At 39.3% G+C, this 16,825-nt stretch overlaps 1 protein-coding gene across 10 annotated transcripts in view; it reads left to right on the top strand.

Annotated features, from left to right (window-relative positions):
• Positions 1-11,482, top strand: part of LOC137438712 (neuronal cell adhesion molecule) — a 509,305-nt gene extending 497,823 nt beyond the window's left edge. For all 10 annotated transcript variants that reach the window (XM_068134001.2, XM_068134010.2, XM_078767193.1 and 7 more), the window contains 3 exons: positions 3,529-3,663; positions 6,916-6,988; positions 8,810-11,482. In XM_068134001.2, coding sequence (XP_067990102.2) covers positions 3,529-3,663; positions 6,916-6,988; positions 8,810-9,017 — 416 coding nt within the window. In that variant the 3' untranslated portion in view covers positions 9,018-11,482. The remainder of the gene's footprint in view (positions 1-3,528; positions 3,664-6,915; positions 6,989-8,809) is intronic.
• Positions 11,483-16,825: the final 5,343 nt, after the last annotated feature.

Genomic DNA, 16,825 nt, shown 5'->3' with positions numbered 1-16,825 from the left:
CAACACATGACCAAACCATCTCAACCTGTTCCTCTTCACAGCATCCATCACAGGCTCTATTCCCATCATCTTTCGCAATTCATCATTTGTCTTCCTCTCTCTCTCAACGATACTCCACACATCCACCGAACCATTCGCATTTCCACCCTTTCCAGCCTTCGTTGCTGCTCTACATTCATTACCCATGTCTCACTCCTATAAATCACAACACTTCTCACACATGCAGCATACACCTTTACCTTCAGCTTCAACGACACTCCCCTCCTTGTCAGCACGCCACTCAATTCCCGAGACTTCTTCCATGCACATCTCACTCGAGCAACCGTTGCCGAGTCTGATCCACATTCTCCATTCAGCATGTCTCCTAGGTAGCAAAACGTTTTCACACCTTCCAGCTTCACGATGTCTCCAAGATCCAACTCAACAGTTCCTCTATCTGCAGCTCCCTCTGTGCATACCTTACACTTGAATGTAGCTGCCACACTGGTAAATGACCCTCTCAAACCACTACATTTTTAATGAACCCATTCATCGCACATTGTACATTGAATGGAGTTCACTCCGACACCCTTCCTGCACACAGCACACGACAACTTCCCAGTTCTTTCCACCTCACCACATGCTTTACCACTTGCCATCACCTTCGTTTTTCCGATATTGACCTTCAGACCTTTTGTCTCCATACATTCCTTCCTCTTCTTCATCTTCTCCTTCAGTCCATCCATACTTTCCACAATCAACACCAGATCATCTGCATACAACAACTCCCACGGTAAAACATCCTTTACGTTCCGAGCCAGCACCTCCATCACAGCTAAAAATAGTAGTGGACTTAGTACCGACCCCGATGCACTCCCACCTTCACCTCAAACTCACCACTGTTCCCGTCCTTCGTCCTTACAGCTGTGCACGCTCTCTCTCGTACATTGCCATCACTACTCTGATCAACCATTCCTCCACTCCTAACTTCCTCAATGCCCATGTATCGTAAATGTAGTAGTAAATGCAGTAGTAGTAAATGCAGTAATAATAATAATTCATTGTATCCATCTCATGCACTCCAACTCTCACTGATATCCAAATTCTTTTTTATTTTGTTCCCTGATATTCCTCTCCTCACCGCATCATTTGCATCTATGATTTTTTTTTGTCTATCTGTTCCTCCCTGCCCTTCAATCCATCTGTTATCCTGTCACTTAGCTCTTCTATGAGTCTTAACCTCTGCAGAGAAAAACGTGTTCATACAAAGCATGGGAACTTAGAATTTGTTCCAGATATGAGCACGTTAATTATACATCTTTGACTCATAATGGTATAGTAATGTTTCACTGTTAGCAATGAGTCGTCCTCTTTTCTTTACAGGAGTGAGGCTCATGGAAGAGCAAGGTAAAACTGACAGTGGGACAAACATCAAGGGAGTGAATGACCAGGAAAAGAGGAGACGGGGAGGGGAGGAATCACTGAAACTAGCAAGTAAGATGGTTCGGTGAGGAAAGGTTAATGGAGGTAACACAGATCATGGGTCAGAATTCGGAATGACAAGAGATGGTGGTGAACTGCTTGCTTGAACCCATGGAGGGAAGAGTGAGAGAGAACATCCTCTGAAGGTTATTCTGCAGATAGGAGAAGCAAGGAATCAAAGAGTTTAGGTGTGTAGACAGTTAGGATTTTAGAAGTTTAACCAAGCGGGTGTTACTGGAAGAACGCGTGCATCCTGGAGTAGAGAGGGACTGTCGGAGGACTGAGAGAGAGTACAGAGAGCAATATCAGAGAATGGACAGTAGACTCCCCTTTGAAAATATGTCCTCCTTCAAAACATTTTGAAGTATCCATGATACACACTCTTATCACCATCACTTTACCTTTTTAGCTTGAGTGATCAGTTGAAGTCAGTTTATTCCGAACACAATAATATATCACATATTGCTTAATCCATAATTATGTATTGAAAACTAGAATGACACTCGATAGAGTGCATACCTCCGCCAGGCTGAGTAGTTTACGTTTTGTATCCACTGATAGGCCGGATATGGATTTGGACCTGCACCAAAATCTAATCCGCTTGTTCTTGTCACCGAAACAACTCATCCACCAAGTTTCGTCATCACGCGTCCATACTTGTTTTAAATATCATGTTATATATCGCTTTTCTCAATGATGAAGAATCACTTAAATGAAATAATTCTCGTATCTGAATCCATATTCAGATCTTCACCAAAATCGAAGCGATTCATCCTTGTCACACACACAACCTCTCCACCAAGGTTCGTCAAAATCCGTCCATAACGTTTTGAGATATCGTGCTATATATCGGTTTTAGCCCTATTTCTCAACAGTGAAGAATCACTTTAAAAATTCTCTGATTCGGATCCGGATTCGAATCTTCACCAAAATCGAATCAATTCTTCCTTGTCATTTACGCAACCTCTCCACCAAGTCTTGACCGAATCCATCCACAACTTTATGAGATATCTTGTTCACAGACAGACAGACAGACAGATAAAAAATCACTCATCGAGCGACACTTGGCAAAACAGAACAAAGTAGAATGGCACTCAATAGAGAATTATTTTGACCTCACAAATAATTGGTGGTTGAATTCAGTTAGTTGATATAAAAATCCAATTCAAATTTCAAGTCAATCGGATGAAAATTGAGGCTTTTATAAATTTGAAAAAGGTGATTGACCTTTGGCTTATGTTGACCTTTTGGCCTATGCTGATCTCAAAAATAGTTGGTGGTTGAATTCAGTTTGCCGACATGTAATCCCTTTTCAAATTTCAAGTCAAACGGATGAATATTGAGTATTTTAGAAATTTGAAAAAAGTGGTTGACCTTTGGCCTATGTTGACCTTTTCGCCTAAGCTGATCTCAAAAATAGTTGGTGTATGAATTCAGTTCGCCGATATGTAAATCCTATTCAAATTTCAAGTCAATCGGATGAAAATTGAGGATTTTAGAAATTTGAAAAAAGTAGTTGACCTTTGGCCTATGTTGACCTTTTGACCCCAAAAATATATAGGATTTTGTCGGACCACGAACTCTACCATTTGGTGGAGTTTCGTGAAGATCGGTTTAAAATTGTGCCCTGTAGGCAAGTATAAGTGAGCGGACAGACAAACAAACACACAAACACACAAACACACACACAAACTGGAATGATCAACATACTTGCAAAAAAAAAACATTATTTTTTGCCAAGTAACAAACACAAACAGACAGGGGTGAAAACATCACTTCCATCGACCTTCGGTGGCGGAGGGAATAATGCCAAATGACTAAGTTTACACAAGACTGGGGAATTTGATGTCAATGTGCATACAATGATGTATAATCTTTATTTAATTATTGCACAATTCATTGTCTGTTTGATTTCTAGTCTTGGAATTATCAGCCTTTTTCAATAATAATCAATCCTTTGATTAATAATTATCAATCCCAATATTGTTATAAACATTTTCATTTCCCAACGTAATTAAAAGTATAACTTTTACCGATGTTAAAGGATTTTTGTTTTTCCATTTTCAGGAAAAGTTTTGAGCTACCGTCTGCCACTTACTAATAAAGGCTGGTTCATTGGCCTCATGTGCGCTATTGCTCTTCTTGTCCTCATCCTACTCATCATTTGCTTCATTCGGCGAAGCAAGGGTGGAAAATATCCTGGTATGTTCTCCAAAGATGTATCTGAGAAAACTTTCAATAAGTGTAGTACCTGGTCTGTTTAACAGTAAATATGATAATTTACAAAGGTGTGTGTGTGTGTGTGTGTGTGTGTGTGTGTGTGTGTGTGCACACGCGTGCTCCATTACTAGCCTTCGAACTTGTATAAAAAATAAAAAGAAATAACAAGAGATTGTGCATTGTTGGTGAGTGAGAAAAGTTACAACCTCATTCAGTTTGTTTTGAACTGTTTAAGTGGGATTCAAACTTGCATTCCATGAGCCGCATGCAGGAGTAACTGCAAGGGCAACAAGGAAAAGAGCAATCGGAGATTGCAAGCCCTCGCCAGGATGTATTTTCAGTGGTTTTTAAGGCTTTTGTGTTGAAACAAATATGGCGGCCAAACCACGTGACCGATGATGTCATCACTGTTTTTTTTCTCCACCAGTTTATGCCGACATGGCGCTCAAGAAATTTCAACTTGATTGGATGAAGTATTGTACTTGTCGAATTATGACGTCATAATAGAGGCAACTTTGACATCATCATTCACATATTTTATTCCCCATGGGAGAGTTCTTTACAATGAGCCATGTCTCAATTTTTTCTATTCAGCGCTTTCCGAGATATAGAGGTGCAAACTTTTTCGGTTTTTCGAAGATGGTGTCCGAACCACGTGACCTTTGACGTCATAATTCTCATAAAAGATTATACAGGTGGAGTTGCACCTATAGTGAAAATTTCCTGTCAATCGGACTAACGGTTGCAGAGAAAATCATATTTATTCTGTGTGGAGAAACAGACAAACAAACAGACAAACAGACAAACAAACAAACGTACTCAAATGCAATACCCTCTCCTCTGGCGAGGGTAATAAGTGATCCAATCCCTCTGGGCCCTAATCAAGAGACAACAATCTTAATCATGGCTGGTGTACCTTTCGCTATCTCTTGTGTGTGCCCTCTAGAGAACATTCCATATTTCCAATAACAAGACTATGCTTTACTATCATGATGTGGCTGTTCCCATTTGCCATAATGCCGGGTGCCTCCACCTGATACATGTCAGAGTGTGTTCTTTACCAAAACAGTCTAAGCATGAAAAAATACTGCTGAAAACAACTCTTCTAAAACACAAACTCAACATCTAGCTATTTATTTTTCTGGGCTTGCTCATATTAATAATCTACTAGCAACGGTACCTATGGCCCTATGGGCAGGGCTTCAATTGTGAGGCACAAATTAAAAGGCAAAATATCAGAAATTGAAGGCTTTTTTATTTTAAATGATTCATATAAACATCCGTTGAATCATATCACATGCAAATCATCAAAATCTAAACAGTACATGGCGCCCATTTTGAAAAAATATTGAATTCTGCAAAACGGAAGCGGCCGCTACACATCTTTCTCAGTCGCACGTTTTTTATGTGTGAAGAGTGCGCGCCGAATCTGTAAAACGGAAGCGGCTGCTACACCTGTTTCTCATTCGCTTTGCACATGCTGCCATGTTACTTCGGAGCCGCACGTTTATATAGGAAGAGTTCATCAGGAGTCGATCTACTCTCTCCTGGTACGTAGAATAAACAGTATTTGTATAATTTCAACAAAAGCCACATCACTGTTCATATCGGTAAATATTATTCCATCATGCTTGGAAAAACTGGAAAATTGGAGAATTAGAAAAATTTGAAAAACAATACAGCCTATTTTACTCCCAGGGGTCCCAGGAATACCCACCCAAAATATCGTTACGATCGGTTGAGCCGTTTTTGCGGTACCTTCGAACGGACGGACGGACATTTGGTGAATTATAGTGAGATACTATAAGAGAGCTGTTTGTCTGTGTGTGGCTGTCGCCATTTTTCTCAGACATGGCTGAATGGATCTTCGTCAAACGTAGAGATGCAACAGTGAATGTAGGGGAGTGTTTTCGGCCAAAAAAAATAGAATAAAAAAGTTCGGGTTTTTTTTTATTTTTATCGCTCTGTAGTGCCTGGTGGGCCTTTGTAGATATGTGAAAGGTAATATTAAATTATCCTCGATTAGTGTGTGTGTGTGTTATTATAATATTACATATAAATTTTCCTTCGTAGGTGTAGGGAAGTGTTTGAGGCACCCACAAAAAATAGGGGAAAAAAACCAAATTGATGCCGGGCAATACCGGGTATTCCTGCTAGTTGGAGATAAGCCTTCCCGACAATACTCACATTTTAACCCAATTTTACCATCTGCCTGCAATTTTAATAAATGCTTTACCTGATTTATATTTTTCCAGTAAATTTAGCACTTATTTAATTTGGTTATTTACTTGTACTGGTGAGCATAGTGTACATAAGACAAGGATATCAGAGGAAAATATAAAAATAGTGCAGTATATGCGTCTTCATCATCTTAAAGTGCTCCGTTGGCAACACCAAACATGCCATGTTGTCTTGGTAATACAACAATTACAATAAAAAAAAAATCAAGGCTCCTATGATAGTATAAACAATTACCATATTTTCTTCATGCATCGGAAAATTTAGATGGTGGTTGAACCAGGCAAGTGGAAAATAAGTTCAAACCCACACCTTTAAATACACTTTTACCACTGCAGCATTTCAAATGAAATCCTTGTAGAAACAATTTTGTAAATAAAATAATACTACTACTAACTACTAACTTTGTATTGATCATGTAAAAACACGAACTTCATTTTCCCAGTTATTTTGTGCAATAAATAAAAAGACAATGAGCAATAAATTCCATTCCATGTTGCAGTTGAATACGTTAGATTAACCCGTGGAAGTCAAATTGTTCCTGATCGATGATAGACCAAACAAAGATGGAGAAGGTGATTTACATTATCAGTAATAATTTGAAATTTCCTATCTACAGCATCCTTACATAAAACTTCTAAATATTTGACATCCTTGTCAATCACCTTCCTAGCTGTCCTCACTATTCTATCTAATTACCTTCTGCTATCTTGAGATAGTCCATTGCACCATAAAATACTGCACGACAAAATACTGTATTACAACAGATTGGATTGCAGCCTGATCAAACAAAATATCCTCATGAGCATTCATAAATATCAAATATAATGAAGGAAAAATAGAATATTTGAATGGGGCACATAACCCTATAGGGCTGGCTGATCCCCACCCTGCTCCACCTCTCTCCTCCACCCCATTGAAGGTTGTCCTTTACATATTAACTGTTTTGATTAATCATATTGTTTTATGTCCCAATTTTTCCCTTCACCATTCCAGTGAAAGAAAAGGAATGCTCGTATCCAGACACAGAGAGCTTCCCTATGCGAGACAACATTTTACATGAATGCAGGTATGTCTTTGCAACTTTTTTGAAACATGTCTGCCTATCAGCTCAAAACAGTCGGAGCGTTTATCAGTATTGAACATGTCTGCACTGTGGCCAAACAAATGAAATCTCACATTTCTTCCACCCTCCCCCTCCTCCCCCATGCCCTATTATGTTGGCATAGAATACGCAAGCGGTAAGTAGCGTCAAAAGGTAAAATGAAAACAAAAAAGAGAACATAACTGCATGATCTCCATTTCAATTCCATTTTCGAAACATTAAACACCACATCAGTGTGTTTCAGTAAAACGGAATTGTCACTTTCATGCTGTTGCATGAGCCATTGCATGCAAAAATGTGACTATGGTCATTCATTTATCATTAATACCTTCAAGATCTTCGCAAAATGGGTCATCTTCGGGTTATACGTGCAAAAAGGCAATGAAGTGGAGGGCGTAAACTCAGGAAAAGGGTCTGAGGGAAGGAAGGGAGGAAGGGAGAAAATAGTCCGTTTTGGGAGGTGTTAAGGAGGAGAGGAACCCAGGTTGGGTTGGATTGAACCAAAAAAGGTCTTACCTGCAGGTGTAGCTTTTCTTGGCTGCTTGATATAGCTTTCTTTGGCACTACAAGAACAGAGGGGGAATACACAGTCACGTGAAAAAGTAAGTACACCCCATGTAAAGTTTTCCACATTTCTGGATCCATTTCAACCTGCCAATTTTCCAATCCAAGGTGCTTAAACTACCCTGATCCATCGGTGGCATCCAAAGTGTCATCAATATGAATCAAATGTTGTCACTTAGCATGTAATAATCAATACAAAATCGAATTATTGTACACCGCTCCTTAACTATGCCATCTCCACTCACTGCATTACATCATTGCCGGGCACCAAAGAGGACCCGGCGATGACACGTGCCGAAAGGGAGTACTCAGTTTTCACTCCGTTTGTTTGTTTGTTTGTTTGTTTTCTTGTTGGTTTGTCCGGGCACTATCTCAGCCATCCTTTGAGCTCAGAAGTTGCAATTTGGGCACAATATAAAACTAGAACGCCACTCAGTAGAGCGCATACTCCCGCCGTGTGTGGCCGCTGCTGACCCCTATCTTCCAATGGTAAAAAATCCTTTAAAAAATTCCTGGATCCGGAATAATATCCTGAGCTTCACCAAAAACTAATCAATTCTTCCTTATCCCAAGGGCAATCATCCCACCAACTTTCATCCAAATCCGTTCAGAACTTTTCCAGATATCTTGTTCACAAACACACGAACACACACACGGACGGACACGATCGAATGCATTACTCCCTGGCGGGAGTAACAAATGCTTTGGAAAAAACGGTATTTTTATTTTTTTGATTAATCCATTGATTACTTATTATTTTATATACTATATTTTATTACTATTAATGCAGCAGCAAATAAGAAATTAAACTGGAAAATTCTGCCCACAAGTACTTCATGCTGGATGTCAGTGTCCTGTCTTATCAAAATCACTCTTGCTTTTAGTTTTCACGTGAACCTGCACTGTAATGGATTTGTCCAACTATGACCATCTGTACATTCATGCAAGCAGCTGGAATTATTTTCGATGGGGTATCTTTGAATTAAACTCATTTGTTGAGATATTGTGGGAAATCGTAGCGCTGGCATTGTAGGCTAAACCGGTGATGTTCGTCTCCAAAATCACTGTCATTTGACTCATTTTCTCATTATTTCTCTTTTGGAATATTTATTGTCGTGTGAAGACTTGTACCTTTTATCCCAATGTTTTTGCCATTTGAACTGCTTTGTCCAAAGTTGTCAAACTTATCTTTCTTTTCTTTGCCACGCGTTCCGTGTGCAGTGAAGAGGACAAGCCCCTTCGGCCTGTTCTACACACAGGCTCATCAGAGAGTGGGGGCAGAACTCCAATGGCGCTAAGTGGTCTTTCTCCAACTGGCGACGGATCTACATTCAGCGAGGAGGAATCATTCGTTGGACAATATGCAGACCACAGACCAAATGGAATTACCCGATGCAAGGGTGGTTCTGGCTCTGAGCACATTTGCTAATACGCAAGGCCTTTAGGACTAAAAGTTTAGCACAAGGCCCAAAGGTGTTTGTTACACTGAAACATGCCATGCAACACATTGCAGAAACCAAATTGTGTTGCATGCTTTCTGGATTACAATGCAGGTTTAAAATAAATAAATGATTTGCATCGTTGCATCATTAAATTCCACATTTAACACCAGTTGCCCTTGTTGGAGATGACGAGAGAAGGAAAGATAAACAGCAGTATGCCATACCAAGGCAAAACAAATTATTGTAACCATAATGTTGTACATAATTATTGTGAAATAATACAGAGCATAACGGATTTGGTGGGATGGGAAGTGGTAGGGCAAGAATAGGAAGGCGTTGAAAGAGGAATACATCTATCTCCTTGAAGTTGCAGTATGTTTAAGTATTTATCAGTTTTGAGTGCGAGTGTCTTCTTTGGCGTTTTCACAACGACTTGTACAGTAGTTTTGGTGTATCACCATTGTGCTTGCATCCGCATGTGTGAGGCCCTATAAGTAGCGAAACATGACTCGTGAAAACTTTTATAGGTTGTGATGTAAGCACGCACAAACATTTCTCATCATCGATCTTTGCACTACATATTCGATACGTTTATAAGAATTACTTGTTTTGTAATTTATTTAGGTAATAATCTTATTGTAATACACATTTCATTTTGAAATGTGTTAATCATTTGTGGAGTTCATTAGTGACGTCACTTTATACATTTGTGATCGATTTAAGATCAGTGTGACTAGAACACAGCCATTTTAGATAAGTTGATAGATATAGGTTCATGTTCCACAATCACATCTAGCTTTATGCACGAGTCAAGCAAGCTTTTAGAAACAGTCTTTCTCATATTTAGTGTACTACTTAAGGCACATTTTATTTACGTCACTCCAATCAACCCAAGCAAATGTTTCCTATTTTTGCAAAATAATGTCTTTGTTTCCCCCAGAAAACTCAAAATGAGGCCGAATGCATTTGGAGTAAAATCTGGTGCATTTTGCATGACATTAGATTTCATCAGAACTGGTTGGAAGTTGCATCATTTGCTTAGATTCTTCATGTTCGGAAGTGTCCTCAGTGTATTTTACCACTGCATTGCAAAATGGAGACGTTTTACTCCCTTTGATACTTGTGCTGTCTTTGAATCTTGTGTAACTCCAGAACTTTAACTGTATTTTTTTTGTGCAAAGGAAAATGTTAAACCAAGAAAACCCTGCTGTTTATGTGTGAGCCAGCAGGGGGAGAGAAAGCTTTAAGCAGGACCATAAATGGCACAAGGAATTAAAAATCCACCTAAGTACACACACACACACACACACACACACACACACACACACTTTTCATGGTGTGACACCAGCATTCTTTGTAACTTTCACTTTCCAAATGGTAATGGATGCTTACCAAGACGGTATAGTTCTAAGATTTTTTTCATCAAACATTTTCTACAACCAATCTACGAGGAACTAATGCGCAATAAGAAAAACGTAGGTAGTATTGATGAGATTTGAGGTTTTTTTTTCGAAATAACAGCTCAGATTACACTTGTACAGGAATATATGTATTGGTCAACAAAATGTAGAAAAGTATCGAGCTTTATCCACCAACCAAATGCAATTTTTACCCTAACTTTTAATCATGCAATTTACTAATTAGTAATCAAAATATTTTAATTAGCCATTGGCTATATTTTCAAAGTCGAAAGTGAAAGCAGTAAGAACAGCAAGAAAAGAAAAAAGAAAGATAAGGAGCCGATATTCTTGGTTCTCCACTTTTTGCGTCGTATGAGGAATAGATCTGTGTAATATGAAAGCTAAATCTCTTGTTTGTCTTGTATAAATAAAATCTTTTTTTTGAAATATCGCGTACAAAAGCCAAGTTAGCGAGATGGTTGCCATGGCAACATAATTCAGCCAATCACAGCCGCGATCTACTCAGGTTGAGATAATTCATGAGGAATAGATATCTGCGATATGAAAGTTCAATGGTTTTGGAAATATCGCGTTTACAAAAGTACATGGACGGATGATCGGTCGGACGGAGCTCTTTATAATGTCCCCCTTCTCCGACATTGTCGAGGGGCGGGGTACAAAAATTTTTTATTTATAATTATCATAAAGAAGTAAATTTTGCCATAACTTATTAATTATTATGTTTGTAAAAAAAATTAAAAGCTTAAGTATGAAGTATTGCATAAATCTTAAAATGTATCAATCTCAGATCCAAAACTTATGTGCATCCACGTGCATATCAAATGATTCTAGATTGCTTGGATTTGAAACACGTGTACATGTTGAATTATGTTCAAGTAAATGAAATAAATGGCTCACATGTATAATTGTAAATAATCAGCAGCTTTGTAATGAAGAAGGGTTTTAGAAGTGTTAAATTCATGTTGCACCCCATTCTACCAAAAACATAGGATGATGTCACATTGAAATAAAATGTTTTTGAATATACATTACATTCATCTGGCTGCATTGGTTTGTTTCATTTCCTGATTTTTCGCTCGAGCAGTCTAATACAAGCTTCAGTGCCCTATCTAAACTTGTTAGCCCGTCCCCTGGTAGACAGGAATTTTCAATCGCGCGCGTGTGTGTGTGTGTGTGTGTGTGTGTGTGTGTGTGTGTGTGTGTGTGTGTGTGTGTATGTGTGATCAAAATTTCAACAAAGCCTTGTTTTCAGAATATGGAGAAGACAAAAATTTGGTCAAAAAGTAAAAATCTCATAATGTTGTCAATTTTCATCCAATTGACCTGAAATTTAAGAATTTGCATATTGGGTCACTGAATTGATTCACCAACCAAAAGCTATAAGCCGAATGTTTTTTTAGATGAAAAGGTCAAAAGTCAAGGATGTATAAAATGATCAATTTTCATCAGGTTGACTAGAAAGTTGAGCAGGGTTTGCATATTGGGTCACTGAAGCCTATTGCTTTTGAGGTCAAAAGGTCAAGGTCGCCTAAAATCGTCGAATTTTTTGTATGTTTTTTAACTGATTTCGCCATATTTCGCATATTGAAGAAGAAGAAGTCTGAATACAAAGCGCACTCGGACGGGCGTTGCATTTTCAGATGTTTTCCAGTTGTTTTTGCAGTTGCTTCAAAGTGAATTATATATGATTAAATGAGTATAGAGTACCTTCAGAAAGTATTCACACCCATTGACTTTTTCAGATTTGTTGTGTTAAAGCCTGAATTTAAAATGGATTCAACTGAGATTTTTGTTACTGATCTAAGCATAATACCCCATAATGTCAGAGGATTTTCTTTTTTAGAATATTTAACAAAATTATTAAAAATGAAAAGCTGTAATGTCGTGAGTGAATAAATATTCAACCCCTTTGGTATGACACTCCAAATTGAGCTCACGTGCATCCAATTTCCTTTGATCATCCTTAAGATGTCTCTACAGCCTGATTGGAGTCCACCAGTGGCCAATTCAATAGATTGGACATTATTTAGAAAGAAACACACCTTTCTATATAAGGTCCCACAGTTGACAGTGCATGTCAGAGCATAAACTGTCCGGAGAACTCCAAGATATAATTTTTAGGAGGCATAGATCTGAGAAATGGCATAAAACAATTTCTAAATAGTTGAAAGTTCCCAAGAGCACATTGAGCTCCATACTTAGGAAATAGAAAGAATATGGAACGACCCAGGCTCTTCCTCGAGCTGTCTGTCTGGCCAAACTGAGCATACGGCAAAGAAGGACCTTGGTCTAAGAGGTGACCAAAAACTCAATAACTGCTCTGACAGAACTAAAGAATTCATTGGCTGAGATGGGAGAACCTGCAGGAATGACACCAGTCTCTGCAGCACTTCACAAATCTAGGTTTAATGGGAGAGTGGCCAGACGGAAGCCACTCCCGAGAAATAGGCACATGACTAAATGCCTGGAGTTTGTAAAAAGGCACGTGAAATACACAGAACATTAGGGAAAATATTATGTGATCTGATGAGATGGGAAATAATAATTGTTTTGGCTTGAATGCAAAGCGCTATGTCTGGTGGAAACCTAGCACAGCCTCTGCCAGAATATACTTTTTTATATAGAGTCAAGGCCTGTGGAAGACTAGTACACTGAATGGATCAGGATGTAACAGGACAAAAGGAACAGTTGAGAGGGGGGACCAACAGTGCAGTTGAAGGACAACATGGAGCGATACTTAGACAAACAATGGGTGTGGTTAGGAATGGGGGGCAGAAAAGGATGCATCGGGTGGACAAGATGGATATAGAAGGAAACTCTCAGGAGGTAAAGACTGGAAATTTGGAAGAAGGAGTGCATGGTGTAGGGTTGGGGAGGGAGTTGTGGGTGGGGTTAGAGAAGGTAGAAAAGATAATGGTTTTGGATTGGGGATGATCTGAGATGGTGGTGAACAATCTGTCTTGAGGAAATGAAGGGCTGAATGAAATTTAAGAGAATGTGAAAGTTTGTTCCACAGGCTGGAAGAAAGGGGAACAAATGAGTGGAGGTGAGCAGTGATCCTGGATTTAGGTAGTTTCACCAGAATGGAGGTCAGCGTGCACCCTGCAGAAACTTTGTGGGGACAAAAACAGAAAGAGCAAGACCAGAAAGGAGTTAATAGAAGACAGAGAGACCACCGACCTATCTGCAATGGGAAAGTGATAGGCCCATAGACTCAGCTTCGACGTGAGACATTCTAATGATGTTGAGGCCTTGGTTTCCATGGTGTAAAGCTTACCAAGGTGTGATGCAGATGAGCCAGTCCAGAGAGGAGAGCAGTACCCAAGCCTTGTAAAGATACTAGCTTTGGTGACCAAAGAGCCCTCTCGCCCAGGTTTTGAACTCGGAGTTTTCCCTCTCCTAGGTGAGTTGCTCTCCCATGCTATTTGGCCCATATAACCGGATCAATTGTTTTTTGGGTGCCAGTGGCTCGTCCTTGCACATCCCATGTCTGTGAAAACTGTCCCGACGCCCGTGAAGGCCATGAGTAGAAGCATGGTTGGAAGAGGCTGTGATATAACGCAAGCCATTTCAGGGGCCTTTTGTAGAGGCCAAAACTCACCCTGTTGGCAGTATCCTGACCCTTTTTCATAATAGTCCAATAAAAGCCATTTCATTTTTCAGTATATAAAAATTTAAACGTTTTATATCTTTGATTTTATCCTGTTGACTTCATCTAGTCATCTTCAGCCCCACAGCTTTGAATATACTGAAATACTGCTTTTCCTGTTGCCTGACCCAGGAAAGTAGGCCATGCCAGTTTCTTTGGATGTCCAGTCATGTGAAAAAGTAAGTACACCCAATGTAAAGTTTTGACTTTTTCAACATATTTCAACATACAGCTATTTGATCTTCATTTCAACAATATTGATAGATAAAGGTGATATAATATAACAAATATCATGAAACATTTACATTTTGCCGTCCATTGTATAATTTAAATAAACATAAATGCAAATTTCACATGTGGAAAAAGTAAGTACACCCCTACATTTATCACGACTTCAAATACCTAAAATTAGAATCAGGTGCACCAGCTCAGGCGCAAATGATTAGAACATCGTTAGAGAGGATTTTGGAGGAACCTGTCTTATTTAAACCTCAGACATTTAGTTTGGTTTGCTCTTTGTTGTTGAAGTGTGCGGCGTCACCATGCCTAGATCAAAAGAGCTCTCTGAGGCCTTCAGAAAGAAGGTTATAGATGCCTACTAGTCTGGGAAGGGATTTAAAAAGATCTCCAAACAATTTGAAATCAATCATTCGACTGTCCGGAAGATCATCTACATGTGGAGAAGATTCCAAACAACTGCCAACTTGTTCAGGTCAGGCCGACCCAGCAAGTTCAGCCTGAGAGCAGACCGCAAGATGCTGAAAGAGGTCTCTAAGAACCCCAGAATGTCATCACGGGACCTACAGGTAGCTCTTGCCACTGCTGATGTCAAAGTGCACGAGTCTACCATTAGAAAGAGGCTGCACAAATTTGATCTACATTGGAGGTGTGCCAGGAGGAATCCTTTGCTGTCCAGAAAGAACATCAGGGCAAGACTAAACTTTGCCAATGAACACCGAGGCAAAGACCAGCACTTCTGGAACAATGTGCTCTGGACAGATGAGTCAAAGGTAGAGCTATTTGGCCACAGTACCAGAAGACATGTTTGGCGAAAACCAAAGACAGCATTTGACCACAAGAACCTGATACCAACTGTAAAGCATGGTGGTGGAAATATTATGGTTTGGGGCAGCTTTGCTGCATCAGGGCCTAGGCAGCTCACCATCATAGAATCCACTATGAATTCTTCATTGTACGAGAGGGTGCTTGAGGATAATGTGAGGCCATCTGTCGGAGAGTTGAAGCTCAACAGAAGGTGGACCTTGCAACATGACAATGACACTAAACATACCAGTAAATCCACCAAGGAATGGCTGAAAAGAAAGAAATGGAGGGTTCTGGAATGGCCAAGTCAAAGCCCGGATCTAAATCGCATCGAGATGTTGTGGGGGGATTTTAAACGATCTGTGCATACAAGAAACCCCTCAAACATCGCACAGCTGAAAGAATTCTGCATGGAGGAGTGGGCAAAAATTTATCCCAGTCCATGTCAGAGACTGGTAGACAGTAATAAGAAACGCCTACTTCAGGTTGTTTCTTCCAAAGGGGGCAATACCACACATTAGAGCCAAGGGTGTACTTACTTTTTCCACATGCGAAATTTGCATTTATGTTTATTTAAATTATACATTGGACTACAAAATGTAAATGTTTCATGATATTTGTTATATTATATCACCTTTATCTCTCAATATTGTTGAAATGAAGATCAAATAGCTGTATGTTGAAATATGTTGAAAAAGTCCAAACTTTACATGGGGTGTACTTACTTTTTCACGTGACTGTACATTGTGTGTTTGATACATTTTAACATCATGATCTGTGCTCCAAAGTTTCAGCCTTTGACATGTGGGTTCCACTTCTCACCTAACTTACAAAGTTTTCCATGTGTAAGCAGCATGTCACTCTGCATGGTGTCTTCTGTCACTCTCCCCTCATAAGTGTTCTCGGCCAAGTATTTTTTTTAATTTACGTTAAAAAAAACTTGGATCACCTTGATCATTTTGCTGACTGATGGAGTGTATGTCAAAGCCCTCAGTCTTATTGGGTGGCCAATGACTTACTGATGTTCATTCAGTGGAGCGTCTTGGCCACACCAAAAACCTGGAAAGATTAAATGTCAAAGCTGCCTGAAGAGGCAGATTTCGTATTGGCATCATCCATAGGGTCGTCATTTTTGGGAGCGCCTCCAAACTCCCACGTGGTCTCTGAATTGTTATTTTACCACCTAAAACCTTTGCAAGCACACCTCAAGTACCGTGAAATGGGGTGAATAGGGACAGCAAGGTGAATAGGGACACAAACTGAAGAAAAGTTCGGAAACTTTTTTCGCTGAAAATTGATAACCATACTGATTTTTGATATAGTATTTGGGTTGAAAGTGTTCTCTTGTTTTTTTAAAAAGCAACTTATAGTCCCTATTAACCGCATATATAGGTTAAATAGGAATAAATAGGATTTTTATGGATGTCCCTATTCACCCCGTTTTACGGGTCAATAGGGACAGTCACGAAGACAAAAAAATAATAATCAAGAAATCGGGACAGTTTGGAGAAACATTTTATCCCATATTTTTTTTCATTGGCACCGTGGTTTATATTATGGGTGCATATTATGTGCATCCATCTGAGCTATCAATTTAGCAATAAGTTGGAAACTCAGGATTGTTTCTTGATTATTATTTTTTTGTATTAATGACTGTCCCTATTCACCTGTAAAACGGGGT

The sequence above is a fragment of the Myxine glutinosa genome, chromosome 1 (genome assembly GCF_964187855.1).
Source record: "Myxine glutinosa chromosome 1, kmMyxGlut1.1, whole genome shotgun sequence".
NCBI lineage: Eukaryota > Metazoa > Chordata > Myxini > Myxiniformes > Myxinidae > Myxine > Myxine glutinosa.
This window is presented reverse-complemented; position numbering and strand designations above follow the sequence as displayed.